General features: G+C 39.8%; 1 protein-coding gene across 1 annotated transcript; it reads left to right on the plus strand.

The window, feature by feature from the left end:
• Positions 1–3,178: 3,178 nt before the first annotated feature.
• On the plus strand, positions 3,179–14,048 carry LOC101851511 (dolichol-phosphate mannosyltransferase subunit 1; the record flags this gene model as incomplete). Its single annotated transcript, XM_013084951.1, is given in 7 exon segments — positions 3,179–3,278; positions 4,081–4,114; positions 4,514–4,590; positions 5,737–5,762; positions 8,379–8,474; positions 8,934–9,117; positions 12,561–14,048. Coding segments are annotated over 7 exon segments (622 nt in total), but the record flags the coding sequence as incomplete, so codon positions are not given.
• Between the last annotated feature and the right edge of the window lie 2,201 nt (positions 14,049–16,249).

Below are 16,249 nucleotides of genomic sequence, written 5' to 3' on the forward strand. Positions count from 1 at the left end.
TCTTTCTCTCTCGCTCAACTCTAGCTTTTTCCTGACGCTCCTTCTTCTCTTGCTCTTTCCTTGCTTTTGCTTCCTCTCGATCTTTCTTCCTTCTCTCTTTCATCTCTTTCTCCATCCTGGCCTTGTCTTCCTTTCCTTGTAAGAAGTTCCTGTACTGATCTGAACTGAAGGCCATGGTCAATGAGATGTTCTTTTTGGAAGCTGTGCCCCTCTTGTTCTTTGGTAGTTGGGGTGGGGCAAACAGGTCATCCAAGCTTTTGCGTCTGGAGGGAACAGATGAGGCTGGGATGCCCTGGTCTTGAGCCTCGAGTACACCTGCTCCCACCAGTGTCCTCTGAAATTCTTGAAATTCTTTGTCCTCTGACATCTTTCTTTCCTTCAGCATATCCAGGTAGCTTTCACATCTGATGAGGCCTAACATGGAGGACAGGCGCAGAAGGGAACTGACGGCATCGAGCTTGGTTGTAGCCACCTGAGGGAGGGCAGTAGCTGTAGAGGTGGCTTGGGATGTGGACTGTACTAGTGGTAGAGGAGTGGCTTGGGTGGCTGGTGGTGGTTGGAGAGTAGGTACTGGAGATGGAGTCGCTGGTGTTAGTGATGGAAGAACAGCAGGAGGTGTCGATGATGCTGCTGGTGGTGGTGGAGTTGCTGCTGGAGGTGATGGAGTCACTGCTGCTGGTGGTGGAGTCGCTGCTGCTGGTGGTGGAGTCGCTGCTGGTGGAGGTAGAGTCGCTGCTGGTGGTGGTGGAGTCGCTGCTGGTGGTGGTGGAGAGGCCCGTGGCATTAGTGAAGAGTCTGTCTGCAGTCCTGAAGTGGATGCTGATGACAATGAAGGGGTTGTTGACAGTGGTGGCAAGGTTCTTGGTGGTGTTTGAGTTTGTTGAGGAATATCAGGAGTTACTGAGGTACCTTCAGGGCCTCCATTTTGCCACTTTTCAGAGGGCTCTGTGGGTTAAAAGGAAAGATGCCTGAACGTCTGAAACCTTTCAGGCTGGCTTCTGGCCTGGCACAATGCTCCCACATTTTTTTCAACAGGTGCGAAAAATTGGCCGCTGATGGCGTTTCCCCTGTCTCCTCCAGATGCTGCTTCACCACCACCGACCATCTTGCCTTCATGGAACCGAATACCGATAGGTCTAGAGGCTGAATTATATGAGAGGCATGAGGAAGAAGGCCATAGAGTATGATGTCATGCTCCTCACACATCTCGAGCGTGCCAATGTCACTGTTGTGACTTGTGTGTCCATCGACGAAAAGGACGGCTGGCTTTGGCTTTTCCGCGATGAATGGTATAAATAGGCCTACATCCTTTATGAAGGTGTGGAAGATCGTAACGTTCACCCATCCATTGCTTGATAGCTGCATGAACGCGTCCTTGAAGCCAACAAGGAAGTTGGTTGAGGGCATTCTTTTCCTTGGAAAAACCAGCAGGGGATTCACGTATTCCCCAGCAGCTGATGCACATGCCAACACTGTTATCTGATTCTTCGTGTTATTGCAGATGTTATACACATGCTTCATGCCCACTGGGGCCAGGACTCGCTTGGAGACAGGTGCGAAAGTGAAACCAGTCTCATCTGCGTTGAAGATTCTATCTGGGCTTTTGAGGAGGGCTGGGTCTCGAGAGTCGAGATATTTTTCATTTCGGAGAACCAGTCCCTAATGTCCTTCTCCTGCACTAGGGCTCACTCCTTGCCAAGAGCTTGAGGGGATCGGAGGCTAAGTCCTGGGTGACGTTTTTTTAAACTGGTCACCCAGTCCCTACCAGGAAGGCCATCTTCTCTCCTTACTGACGCTCCTCACAGGTCTAATATTTCCTTCACCTTTTGCCGCACGTCTTCATGGGTGCGCCCCATTGGAGAGGGGAATTTTAAACGTTTTTGAAGCACCATATAGTGTCATACTCTTGGACTGGACCAGCTTCACTGCTTCCTCCAGCATTTCTTGAGAGTAATTTTTATTTGGTTGGGCCATATTCAGTGGTTTATGGGAGATTTCTTTACACTGTGTTGTTTTGATAATTGATAAGAAAGAAAAGATGCTGTGGACACAAGAAGGGGAAAGAAGAAAACAAAAATTAGACTAAACCAAGAATAGTATTCTTAAAGGAAAAGACCCCCCACCCCACCCCCGTGTCTTTGCGCCCGTATCGGCTATCACAGTGAGTACCAGTCATATCGTCACTCGAAATGACCTGCGAAAAGACTGGGTTCCATTACAGCCAGCTTGTTGCTGTTCCAGTAGATCATAGCACCAACTCCACAGTGATGACCATTTTTTAAAAGAATATTATATTATAGATCTAGATGTAAAAGCAAGAACCGCCAGGGCAAGGTCATGTATGTATAGTATAAGGTTTTACGGCGCTCGCAACACCTTATACTATACATACATGACCTTGCCCTGGCGGTTCTTGCTTTTACATCTAGGGCAAGGTCAGCATTCGATCTATTTTCAAAAGTTTGGAAAGCAAGCAACATCTCACTGTCCACCAAGATTTGACTCTTTAGCTCCTATGTCAAGTCTGTGCTCCTCTACAGCTGTGAAACTGTGAAGACAGCAAAGACAGTACTGAATAAAGTCCAGACTTTCATTTTAACAAATGTATGACAAATATCCTAAGAATTAAGTGGGATGATAGAATAAGAAATGAAAAACTCTGGGAAAGGTAAGGACAAAAGGATTTAGAAGTAGAAACAGGACTAAGAAAGTGGCGATGGATGGGATGCACCATCAGAAAGCCCAGCAGAGACATCACAAGACAGTCGCTCCAGTGGAAACCACAGGGTGACAGGGAGCATGAGGCAGGGGTAGGCCTCGGGAAACATGGAGGAGATGTGTGAAAAGGGACATGAGAGAGATGTAGCTCATTTGAAACGAGCTTGGAAGGATGGCCCAGGGCAGAGATAATCGGAAGGAGCTTGTATGTGGCATATACCCTGCAATGGGTGGAAGGCATTGATGATGATATTATAGATCTATCAATCTATTAATTTTAGCTGAATTCGTGTTTTCCAGATTTGAGACAATAATAATCTATATTAAAGCAGAATACTTTCTTCACCTCCCTACTCTTGCTCCTTGTACATCTTACCACGTGGGACGGTCCTCCATTGCCATAAACCTGTAGTCTTTTATTAGAAAGATTTAATGGACACAATTTTTTTTCCCCTTTCAGTGGTTTTGACTTTGAAATCATAGTAATAGATGATGGTAGTCCTGATGGAACTCTGGATGTTGCGAAGGAGTTGCAGCGTATCTACGGGGAGAACAGAATTGTAAGTTAACTTATCCTTCCAAAAATCTGACTGTTCATGATCTTGAATCAAATGACCGTGCCTGCTATCATTCCTTCTCTATTTCTCTCTAACAGAGTAAGTTTGTTTGAGTTGATTAAAAAAAGAACATCAGTAAGATTACTGTTAGTTGCTTTGTGTGAGAAAATGCTAGACTTCAGAACCTGAACAGTGAAGGGATAGTTTTGATTAAAGCAGTAGAACCGTTAGAACCTACCAGTTACACCCTTCAGTCACTTGTACAATATGGTGTATACTGTTTAGTACTGCTCATTTTTTGCTAAAGATAACCCAGCAGAGTGCTTATCATCAATCATTTCCTAGCGCTCATTTCTACCAGCATTTTCTGGGACACACATTTGTGAACCCAACCTCATGCTCCATCAACACCGGCATAGACTGTAGACCTGAGCATTACAGTGAGGCCATTACAATATCAATATGATATCTTCAGCAAACTTAAGATGTACTCAGCCAAGAAAGCAAAATTCTACGTGAGAGAGAAAAAAATTGTTTCTTACTTTTAACAATTGTACATTTATTATGTATTTTTTCTCCCTTTTTTTCTTTCACAATTTACCTTTTTCATTATAATTTTTTTTTTAATGGCACATGAACATATAAAGTATAGAACTCAGCATTTGAAGAACTTGATTGTACATCCAGTACAAAATGCTATTTTGTACCATACATTTCACTATATATGCGTTAGATTCTTTTCCCCTCTGTTTTTTCTGCATGGTAAGATGTATAATGTTAGAATAACTTCTCTTTTTTTCTTCAGGTTTTGAGACCAAGAGAAAAAAAACTTGGATTAGGTAAGTGAAGTAAATTTGTCAGACAACAAAAAATAAACCTGTCATGGCAAGTGCAAAATTCATACTCATTCGTAGAAATGATTTCTCTCTTCTTGTATCCTCACTTTTTGTGCTTGAATTTATTTGTTTATTGTTTTGTTTTGTTGGGGGGGGGGGGGTTTAATACTGAATAACATTTATAAGCATTTTAAGATATAACTAAATATGAAGTAGGTGCTTCTGTTGTGGTCATTGACAAAAAAATGAAACAAAATACATTAACCATAAGAATGCTATTTGAAATACAGTCTTGGTTTGCAATGAAACTAATTTCAGAAAATTCTACTTTCCAAGATATGGTTCGAGTTAGAATAGGGTGCAGAAGCTTCGATGTTATCAAGTACTCTTTTCATTTTTCAGGGACCGCTTACATACATGGCATCAAACATGCCACTGGGAACTTCATCTTTATCATGGATGCTGATCTTTCTCATCACGTAAGAAGTCATCAAAATAATTCTCTTCAGTCAGTCTTCTCTGCTCTTTATACTTGTTCTTGGTCTGAAAACAACACATGAAAGCTTGCCCAGTTATAAGATGACTAGGTAGGCCTATAATATGTACTCTAATCACAGTGTGACATTCTATATCATTTTCCAAACATGGTGTTTTAGAATGAAACAATTCATACTGAACCACTTCCCTCTACTGTGGCCGAATATTTTGGTGTCATGTGAGCTGTGGACGTCCCTGGTACGCTCTAAAAAAACTGTGTTTTGTTTCATTCTTCACTTCTTCACAGTTCTGAATAAAGAGAGCTATATCCACGTCTTCAGTGTTCTCTTGCCGATGCGATCATATCTATTTTTAGACCACTATCTATAAGCGGGAATAGCTTGTCTAGAACAAAGTGAGATGTAACTAGTGTGTTGCAAAAAAATGAATTTTTCCTGATAGGGGACTTTTTGTGAGCAAACAAGGGGTTAGATTTGCATATATGTGCTCATGTTAACTTATTAGTAAAATGGTGATGATTTTTCACGGATTGTATCTTGCCCCTTCAGGAGGGTTCCTTGATTTCGCAGATTTTGGGTCAGGTTATGCAAATTGAAATGTTTGCTGATTTTTGAAGATCAACCAGTTTTTGGTCTAAAAATAACATGGAGACAATTGAGAAAGTCTTTATTCTCGTCGTAAATTGCCTTTGAAAACATGAAGATGGGTTAATATAGTGAGTTTTCACAATAATTGTAGTTTTTCGCAAAATGTAATTTTTTTGCTTTTTTTTCCCTACTCCTTCCTTAGTTTTCGTCTTTTTGACTGGAAACTTTCAGGAATCATAGATGGCAAGGCTGCCATCAGTGTAACAGAGAGATATTTGCGAAAAAAATAACACTTTTCCATTGGCAAGCGATTACGCAACCTAAATTTAGGAAAGGTTTTTTATACTTTGGGAAAATTGTCATTTAAAAAAAAAAATTTGCACTCATTTGGGGGGGGGGGGGGGGTGGAGAGAGACTTATGACCTTGATGCTTTTGAAAGCAAAGTAGCTTTGAGATTTTGTGCTTGACAATCAACATACATTGTTTTGCTTCTTTTCCATTGTCCCATTATTCTTTAAAAAATCTTTTTTTTTTTTCAGCCAAAGTTCATTCCAGAATTCATCAAGTAAGTACTTTATTACAGCCCAGCCTTGTAAGATTTGATAGGAAATTTCAGTAGCATTAATTACGAAAAGAGAGGTGACTAGAATTTGGAAGGGAGGGGGGGGGGGCTAGTTTTATTTGTATTGGGATTTTTTATTTGTTTTGTATGGGTTTGTTGTTTTTGTTTTGTTTTTGGGGGGGGGGGTTGTTTTTTTGGCAATATTTCTATCTGTTTGCTGGCCCTTTAGTGAGAGAAATTGAAAAATAAAAAAATCCTTCTTCTAAATATGTGTATGTGTGGCTTGAGAACATTTGGTACAAAGGTATGGCATGACAATTTCCCTTGAGAAAAATACCTTTTTTTGGGACGGTTCTAAAGTTTTGATCTGTGGTGGAAATCTAACTGCCACACCATGAAAAATTTGATCATGCTCACGCTTTGGTCTACTACATGCACTTGTTAAAGATGTATAATATAGTCAGCCAGCTGTTCAGATGTACTGAGCCCAAAGTTTGAAGACAATTTTTACAATTTATCAGTTTCTCTAAGGTATTGGTTGCATGTACTCAAGAAATATTTTTTCCAAATTCAATTTCTAAATGTCCAAAAAAAAAAAGCAAGTAAAGATACATAATGTAGGTATAATTGTTAAAAGAATGGAACAGTTTTTTCCTCTCTCTTTAAAATACTTTTCCTTCAAGGCTTAGAACAGTTGAACAGCTTTCTGATGGTATTAATGTGCTTGTGTTGACATCCATTCACTTAAACAGTGAAATTGATGCTTATAGGGGATTGTTGGCTAAGTCTTCACAAATTGCTTGTTGATAGCAACAACTCTTGTTCTTATTTTATTTTGCATCTCTTGTTATTTGCTTTTGAGAGAGCGCACAGTGAAACAGTGACTGTTTGAATACATTTTTACATGTGTAAGAACAGATCCCAGCTGCACTTGTAATGTGGATTATTAAAACAATTTTATGATGTAGAGATAAATCTAATCTTTGCTTTTGATTTGTTGATAAAAAAGCGTGTTCATGTTTATTGTAAGAGGGAAGTGCAGTGTTGTAAGGGTTGTTTATGTATTGGTTTTATGAAGCTGTGAGAATCAAAACATGTGTCCTGTTATCTCTAAGCATTTTATCTTTGGCCAAAGTTAATGAAACTACTCTCTCAACTCCGAGACACCTGCTGTGGCAAGGCTTTTCAGTCCTTTTGTATTGTAAAGACACGTTGATTCTCTGCAACATAGTTTACATTATAAATAGCTACTTTGTTTGTGTCTTGCCATGGATGGGAACTGTGCCGACGAGTTTGTTTATTAAATTGGATGTACTTGTACTGGTGTGGACAAATAAATTTCTTTCCAGCTTGTTGGGCGGGGTTGAAATATGCAGGGATTTGTTAGAGAAAGTGCATTTGTTTACGATAAACTGACACAGAGTGAACATGTGTTGAAATATTTATGTTGTATTCAGGGGTGGGGGGGGGGTTGTGGATTGCTCTGGGGGGACTACTCAAAAAGATCATTTTATTTGTTTGAATTTTTTTTAAAGGGGGTGATTTTGATGAAATGGCTCCAAAAAAATTGGGTGGACAAAAGATTAGAAATCCTTGCTTTATGGACATGGGAATGAAAGTTTGTTCCAGGATTTTTCGTCTTGTGCTTTACAAAGTTTGTTTTTGCCATTATTTATATTTTGTATATATTAATACTTAAACGCAGTATTAGTTGTTTTTTTCTCCTGCACATATTGCTTTACGTGTAGCGTTTTATAAGTGAGTGTCCCAAGTGACAGCTGTCACACTCACATAAACCTTCCCTTTCTCTTGTATTTGTTGTATTGATTGACAGCAGTGTCTGGTGTGAGAACATCAATTTTATACATGGTCATACATTTTGTATGTGGGTCTGGGAGTTGTGTGTTTGTGTGAGCCTTTTTGTGTGTGTGAGTGTGTGTGTGTGAGTGAGTGAGAGAGAGAGAGAGAGAGAGCCCTTGTGTGTGTGTGTGTGTGTGTGTGTGTGTGTGTGTGTGTGTGTGTGTGTGTGAGAAAGAGAGAGAGAGAACCCTTGTGTGTGTGTGTGTGTGTGTTGTTAAAAGGGCTCATAATGTGCATTTTCTGTTTTGTTATTTGTCATTTGAGTGATTTTTCGGCATTGTACAACGCTTACAGCCTTCTACATAGTAGGCGCTATACATCATCATCATTGCCTTTCTCACCCTGCACCAGGGTATAGGCCCCGGACAAACACCTTCCACCTTTCTCTATCCTGGGCTTGCCTCTTTATGTTATTCCATGTCTTCCCACTTTTCTGTACATCTATTTCTGTGATTCTTCTCCAGGTTCCACTTATGCGGTCTTCCCTTTGATCTCTTACCCTGTGGATTCCAATCTAAAACTTTCTTTGTTATGCAGCTGCCTGACTGACACTGGCGCTATACAAATTTTCATTATTGTATTGCAAGTGCTGTAAACTCTTGCTCTTACTAAAACAAAAAAACCTGCCGATGGGTGTTGCTTTCTTCACCTCACTTTTGGGGGGGGGGGGGGGGAATTGCATAAGTGCTCAACTTGCAAATGAAAATTGTACTTGTAGATCTTTGTATAATTTCATGTTTTTTTCTCTTTTGTTTTCAGGAAACAAAAGGACGGCAATCTTGATGTGGTCACCGGGACGAGATATGTGGGCAGTGGTGGTGTCTTTGGATGGGACGTCAAAAGGAAGTGTATCAGGTATGTAATGTCAGAGGGCTGTTCAACTTTAAAAGATTTTACCTTCATTATTTTACTTTTCTGGCTTTTTCCAACTTTTAGAATTTGAATTTCAATAAAATATTATTTTTAGCACATGGAAGGTTAGTGTCACAGAGAGGTCAGAATGGATAAAGACCAAAAATATAAGATAAAACTTTGTCATGGGCAGACCTAGTTGACACTCTGTCCTTTATTCTGCATCTTCTGTCTATCAGGAAACTGTTATACAGTGAAATCCACTCAAACCAAACACAGTTTCTTTGAAAACAGCTGTGAACTGAAAGAAAACAACGCTTTAATTTTTTTTTAAATGGCTAAACTGAAGAAAATGATACAGCAAATTTAAGTTTAAGTGGACTCCACTGTATCTGACACACTGACATAATTTTATTGTGTTGAAAATGCCAATCTCTGGTTTAACCTTTTCTTCCCCATTAGTCGTGGAGCAAACTACTTAACTCAAGTCCTCCTGCGTCCCGGTGTGTCAGATCTGACCGGCAGCTTCAGACTGTACCGCAAACCAGTGCTGGAGAAGCTCATCAACTCGTGCGTCTCCAAAGGATACGTCTTTCAGATGGAAATGATGGTTCGTGCCAGACAGTTTGGTTACAGTATCGGAGAAGTAAGTGCAGTACTTCACATAGTTTCTGTGTTACTCTCTGATAATTTGTGAACTAAGGGGGCTCTTGCTGCGACAATTTTCTGTGCAATATGAGCTGTTACTCAATGATCCTTTTGCGAATAGAGGAACTCCGGCTTACGGACAATTTTTTAGCGACTCGAGGAAATTTTGCTTTCGTACAATTTATATGTAGGCCTATGTGCAAATTGACCACTGACCCTTTTTTTTTTCAGACCCAACATCAGCACCGTAAGTTCACATAAAAGACTCCTCAAGCTGCATTTATACTGAATTGCAACCGTTATTAAGCCGTTATTTCTTTGAAAAATAATTGTAATCCAGAGAAATAGCTGGGAACTCTCAAGAATATGTTTTTTTAACAATGTTTTTTGGCAATGGATATGGGATCTGCCCTTGAACTTGTGGTTTGATTATGTGTGACATGAAAGAACACTACTACAGTAACCCACTCGTAGTGAAACTCACTCTTAGCAAACAGATTTTCAGGTCTCAATTTGTTTCTTATACAAGTATGTTCTTTGAATTTAAAACGAGTACATTGAGAAATTCATACCTGATGGTGGCCTAGGTGGGTTCGAATCCCGTCAGGGGCCCGACGTTAATTTCTTGGGAAAGGCACTTTACAATTTACACGAATTTTCCTCACTTCACCCAGGTGGGAATGGGTACCCGGCTATAGACAGCGAAAGATCTTGTCAGTTTGTTAGTGTTTGAGCGCTTAATCAGCTGCTTGCACTGTATACTTCCCCGGAAGCTAAGAATGTTTCGGAGTGTTCTATGGTCTGCTGGGGTAATAATATAGTGTAAAGCGCATAGAGCCTGCTGTTGAACGGGGATATGCGCTATACCAATGCTATTTATTATTATTATTATTAGGTAGCATAAACATGGCCTTGCGGGCACTCGCGGCCTTCCGACCGCGTGGTATCGGTGAAATCGGGGTAATTCCGATCGCTGTTTCTTTGCTCTTTCGCTATAAAAACCCCAAATGCCGCACACCTTGTAAAAGTTCAGCTTTTCCTCGTTACAATGGTGTAAGTTGTTTATATGTCCGGTTATTGGGAGCTGGAGAATCGCCGAGGAAAGCGAAGCCCCTCGCGGTCGGAATGCGTGGTCGGCCGGTTCAAGAATTTACACGCATGCTTCGCGGAACGAGGGATGATTAAATACCGTCTCTTCATTGGTGGAGAACTGTAGAGCTTTAAACGGGCTTTCCCGTGGTATATTTTTGGCCTTTGGCATTTCAAAATAAAGTATAAAGCCTTTAAAAATACCGTCAAAATTTTAAAAGATCATTTTTTAGACGAAATATGTAAAATACCGGCTTAAAAAAGGTATCACTAAAAAGATTAGTTTATTTCCTATTAGAATAAAGTAATTACCATGTAATAATTTTGCATCAATCCTTCCGCGAGACTCAGAAAGCATGTGACCCCACACGCAGGGTACACTACAGTATAGAGCCAACTCACTCACGGCGCACCGACAGTGGAATTTTAGTTGCCGCGGGGGGTTCCCCGCCGGGCGCCTTATCACGCCGGGGTCACGGGGGTCAGCTCCCTGTCGCCGCTCTGTCTGGGCCGACCTAATTTTTGGTACTTTTCAACGTACAATTTAAGGTGTATCCTTGTATTTATGGTAATTCTCATTTAGTGCACCCAAAGCACGCATTTCTGCTCTTGACACTCAAAAAAGAACGGACGTTGTAACTTGTCTGGTTATTTCGTTAGACGCGCTGGAGTCGGCAATGCTAAATTGTAATTTTTTTTTGACTAGCGTGAATGAAAAAAAATCAATATATAAAAAAAGGCATCGTCAAAATCTGTCGAACTTTTGGAACATGAACGACATAACATTGGTGCAGATACTCAGAAAAGATGGTATCTGCGCTTACAATAGATGGCTGTAATTTTACAATTTTATCCATCGGGCACACAATTCGCTATGAAGTAATTCCTCCAAATACAACTTTATGTGTCTAATATAATCGTGAATATTCGCATATTTTCTCGAAAGATTATAAAAGTTACCATGAAGTTTCTCAATGAAAAGTACAAATCGATTTTAGTACTAGAATACATCTTCAACGTGGATCTAATACACGAACAGTATCTGTTACACTCCAGAAATTCTTTACTTTTCTTAAAACGCTAAGTCTAGGTTTTGTAAGTTGACTGAATAATAGGGATGACTTCTCGTAATTGGGTTATAAGAATAATTTCTAGCTTTTTTTAATCGCTTATATTATATCTTTTTAGTTGTATTCAGGCTGCCACAGACACAGCATGATTCATGAACAAACGCAGAAGAACTTTCTCTTGTTTAATAGTAAAATAAGAGCTAACGCTGATCGTCTTTAGTTAAAAAATGCAGATGTGCATCTTTCTTATCTTATAACTTGACTATTACTACTCGCGCAGATTTAAGATTTCTCATAGTAAAAGACATGATATTCGTAGTCAGTTTAACACAGATTTTGGAGAGATCTGTCAAGCCTTTTTTTAAATTAACTATCATTTATTCATAAGTTTGTAACTAAAAAAGGACAAATTGGGTACTCTACAAACACTTGTCTAGAACAAAAATTAAGGCACAGAAACTAACCACTCTAACGCAGAATAAATCTCAAGACATTGAGCTTTTAGTACATCCGCGTAATGGTTTGCTATGTGGAATGGGGAAGAAGTTATATCTTTTTAAACATAGTCAAAAATGCGAACTTCCTGACCGACACCGGCAAAGTCGCTTCAGGGCTCATTAACCCCGAGCCGGGGAGCTCCGGCGGGCTGCTGAGTCATGCGAACTAAAAGTAACAGAATCGGGCGAAAAGTGACGCTGTGCGCTCGTCGCGGGGGGCGGTGCGGCGCCAGCCGGGTCAACGCTCTGTGTTTTTGTCGAAATAACGACAAATCATCGTGTTTAAGGCAATAAAATACTGTTTTCTAATGATCTTACAGTCTTGAAAAAAATTAGGCTCCATATATTTGTTATAGTGATTGTACTCTGTTAATGTGGAGATGTTTAGTGCACTTGGTACTCTTTTATTATCTGTCAAGCATGGGGTTTGCAGCCGGTGACTGACTGTAACAAATTTGATCAAATTTTAAACAACTACCGTTTTCTTAAAAATTTACTGTGAGGTTAAAGAATGGTAGCATACCAAAATGCTCAGTGGATATAGGCTTTTTAAATGGAACAGATAAGTTTGGCGTACAACTACTTTGAAAATTTCGTTTCTGGTACCTATTATTATTACCACATCCCAGTGATTTCTCTATGCGCATGCCAAATTGTATTTCTTTCAATTTTGGGGGTTAATTTAACAGGGTTTTGATTTGTTCTGACTTTGTGTGTGCTCTGTCGGTGAGAGTGACTTGTGTCATAGTGTAGTCATAGCATGCAATTCTTCTCTTTTGTTCCAGGTGCCCATCTCCTTTGTTGACAGAGTGTACGGAGAGTCCAAGCTGGGAGGCAGCGAGATCATCGGATTCTTGAAAGGAGTTTTATATTTATTTGCTACTACCTAGTTGTGCGGTTTTTTGTTTAATATGTGAAAACAGTATGGATGAGGGTAAATATCAAAAACAAATGTAACTACAGTTATGCCTGGGTATAATGTACTCTTTTTAAAACGTACCCCTCTTTCTGAAGTCTTGAATCCCATTTTTAGTATTTTTACTCTTTAAAAGCTATGTCTAAAACGTACTTGCGTAAAACCTACTATAGCATTCACTTTTCAGGGATTGAAGTGATAAAAAATTGGTGTTCAACTTACAACGTGCATTGTGAGAATGAAGAAAAATTACCAAAAGTGTGGAAGTTTTAACCTATTCAGGAATGCAACATAAGCAGCTACAGTGAGAAGGCGAGTTTTTGCAAGTAGGCTACATGTCAGTTTTGCCCTCAGTGGATGCCTGCTTCCTCGCCCTCCTCTTTCTTTCTCTCCCTCACACACGCACACATGTGCAAGCATGGGCGTTTCCAAATCCTTTCCTTTCCCCCTACTCCAGTCACCAACCAACTTGTCGGCTCAGCAAAAAAGAAACCCTGATGTAACATTGTAAAGAAAGTTGGCGTTCTGTTTGATCAGCACCATCACCATTAGGATTTCGTCGTGCTTGCATGTCTATGTCACTTTGATTTGAAATGAAGAAAAATATTAAAACAAAACAATAGCATTAAAAAATACTGAAAAAGTTAAAATCTACACTTTTCAATTTCGACAATTAGCTATCCAGATCCATGGGTGCCACCTCCACACACACACACACACACACACACACACACACACACACACACACACACACACACCATCCCACCCCCCACCCCCCTTCCTGCAATAAAGTGGATGAATATTGCTAAGTAGCTTCCTCAGTCACCACCTTTTTTGGGCTAGTACATACGTCCGCTAAGTTCAAAATCTCGGGTTTGAAGGGAGTACGTTATAGCCTACAAAGGTTTTATTGTAATTACAATTGTTGAACTCTTTGTTGGTGCCATACACATAATTCTATGAAAACTTAAGCAAGACTTGATGATGTCGTTCAGTTGTCTCAGGTGAAATTGTACAAGTAAAAGTATAGCTCAGGAAATGTCCTTCTCCTTCATACTTTTACCTATGTGATGCCATGTTCCCAGAGGGGCTACTCAAGATTGGAGTGTTCATGGTGTTGATACTTTTTAGTCATCTTTATTGGAAAGTTTTTTGTTTTTATTTGAGATTAAAAGTCTCGAGGTCTGTTTCAGAATTCTGTGGTATGCTTGTCTTTGGAGATTGTGGAGGGAATGTCTTGAATTCTCCAAGATGTAAATGTTTACAATGATTCAATGTAAGTTTGATGTTTTAATAATTGTCAGTGCTGTACTGTCTACCATGCTTTACTTGACAAGATTGACAAAACAAAAAACTATCTCCTGTCTTCATTTGTATGCTCAATGTGTGTTCAGAAAGAAATTGAGTGGGTGGTTGGTGAATGCTGCGATGTGGTGTGCTCCTTTTTTCTTATAAAACATCTATCATCCTTATCTCTCCTCCTTTTTTTATGTTACTTTCTAGTTCTAGTAACACCTCTAATCTTTGATACTTATATGACCTATTTGCTTTGCAAGTGCAGTAAAACTCTTATTAACACTACAGGTACATAAATTGTTGGTCATATGTAACACTCTTTCCTTAAATTTTTTTGTTAAGAAAATTGCCGGAAAAAGCAGCAGTGGTTTTCTGAGTCAACTGTATGACTTAAGCAAAAGTAAAAATGTCTCAAAAATTTGATTTTTAGACTTGAAGCAAACCCAGTTTTATTGAGAATAAAATCGAAATGAATCACAGTAACAGTAACTGGCATCATGATCATGATATCATTAAGTTAAGGAGGCGGGCTACTTTGACCCTGCCATTCAGGACCATCTCGGCCAAGTGGGATACAAGTTTACATCTCTGCAGACGGAGATACTCAATGAAAAAATCTTCTGCATGCAACAACAAAGAGCTTTAATTGACCACTTCTCCACAGACACTAGTACAATTTAATAGAATGAACCTTGCAGAAGAATGGTGATAGGTAAAACCGCGCATGCATTAATATGATTTGTACACTCAGAGTCCACGGAAAATGATCACCTGGAAATTATCTAGTTACTGTGTATGGCAAAAATGGAATAATAAATGAAAAGTACAATGAAAGTTTAATCTTTGGCGTTCGTACACTCCAAGGGGGTGCTCCGCTAGTTCAGTCGGTACCATGCTTGAATAAAAACAGGTGGCTCTGGTTCGAATCCCTTACAGGCCACTACTGAACTTAGGTTGATTTGGGGACTTTTTAAGGCTCTTCAACTGTTTGGCTTGGTTATAAGTTATCGAAGATTGATGTTAAATTCTGAGGTCCTACTTCTTAAACATTATTAACCTCACACGGTGTTGAAAGGTACATTTAATTTATACAACAGCAAATAAAACACTTCAAAGCCAGAAATCTCATATTTCATGCTTTCTGCGAAGACTGTTGTCTGAAAGTAATTATAAAGTTGAGGAGATTTCTCTGGCATTTGACCTTCCAAAACCAGTGATTTCTGAACTTGTCTATGTGCGTATGTATCAATAGAAGTTGGAGGAGCCGCAGCTGGAGTTTCCTAAAACATTAGCTGGATATGTCACAAAGCTTACTTACTTTACTTTATCCTTCTTCTTGCACCTCCTTGGGCGCCGAAGAGAGAAAGAGCTTTCAGTCTCTGGCAAGCTGGGTGGACTGGCTGGGTTGGATGTTTTGGGTCTTCGGGTTATCCTTCACACCCTCGATCCAGGTCTTCCTCTTGCTTTGTACCTTGATATTCTTTTGTTGTACGCTTTACTGACAATAGCGACAAGCTGGTAAGGTGCCAAACATGTCAGATGTCCAAATCACCTGATTGTTTGCCTCTGGATGTAGCGGAGGGACAGGTGTTGTTTCCACCGTTTCTCTGATCTTGGTGTTTCTGATCGTGTCCCGTTTGGTTTTGTTGACTTTTCTCCTCAAACTCAACGTCTCGTCTAGCAAGTGTCATAAAGCAGCTGACCCAAAGAGTGCTGGGTGGCTGAACGTCTTGTTCTCCTTCTCGATAACGCTACTCCTTACAGTAAGTAACTTAAACGGCAAATCTGACTACAGACTGGGTCCATAGAGGCATGGCGTGGTTGGTTGGCAGCTGCTCTGGTGTGGTTTTCCTCCTTCTTTACTATCAAATAAACATCTGTCGTCTTTATCTCCCCTCCTCCTCAAGTGGGGAGAATAATTTTTATCGAGTATCTCTGTCTTTCTCCTGGGATGTTGTATCTCTTTCATCCCGGGATGGCCCTGGCTGTGACAGGCAGGATCGGAAGTCCGCTTCCTGAATTATCTAGATTTTGTTGGTGGGGGCGTGAAAACACATTATTTTTAACTTTTAAAAAAAGAAAAAAAGTCGAATGTGTGCAGCTCAACAATCTCTCCTTGCCGAAATGGTGAGTCACTTATTACTTTGTACTTCTTTGACCTTTTCTGTCTTGACAAATGATTTTAAAGCAGTATACACGTCATTGCAGCTGCTTAAGTGAGCTTGGCCTTTTTAAAAATGTATTTTTTTTTTATATAATTTT

The sequence above is a fragment of the Aplysia californica genome, unplaced genomic scaffold, assembly GCF_000002075.1.
Source record: "Aplysia californica isolate F4 #8 unplaced genomic scaffold, AplCal3.0 scaffold00331, whole genome shotgun sequence".
Classification (NCBI taxonomy): domain Eukaryota; kingdom Metazoa; phylum Mollusca; class Gastropoda; order Aplysiida; family Aplysiidae; genus Aplysia; species Aplysia californica.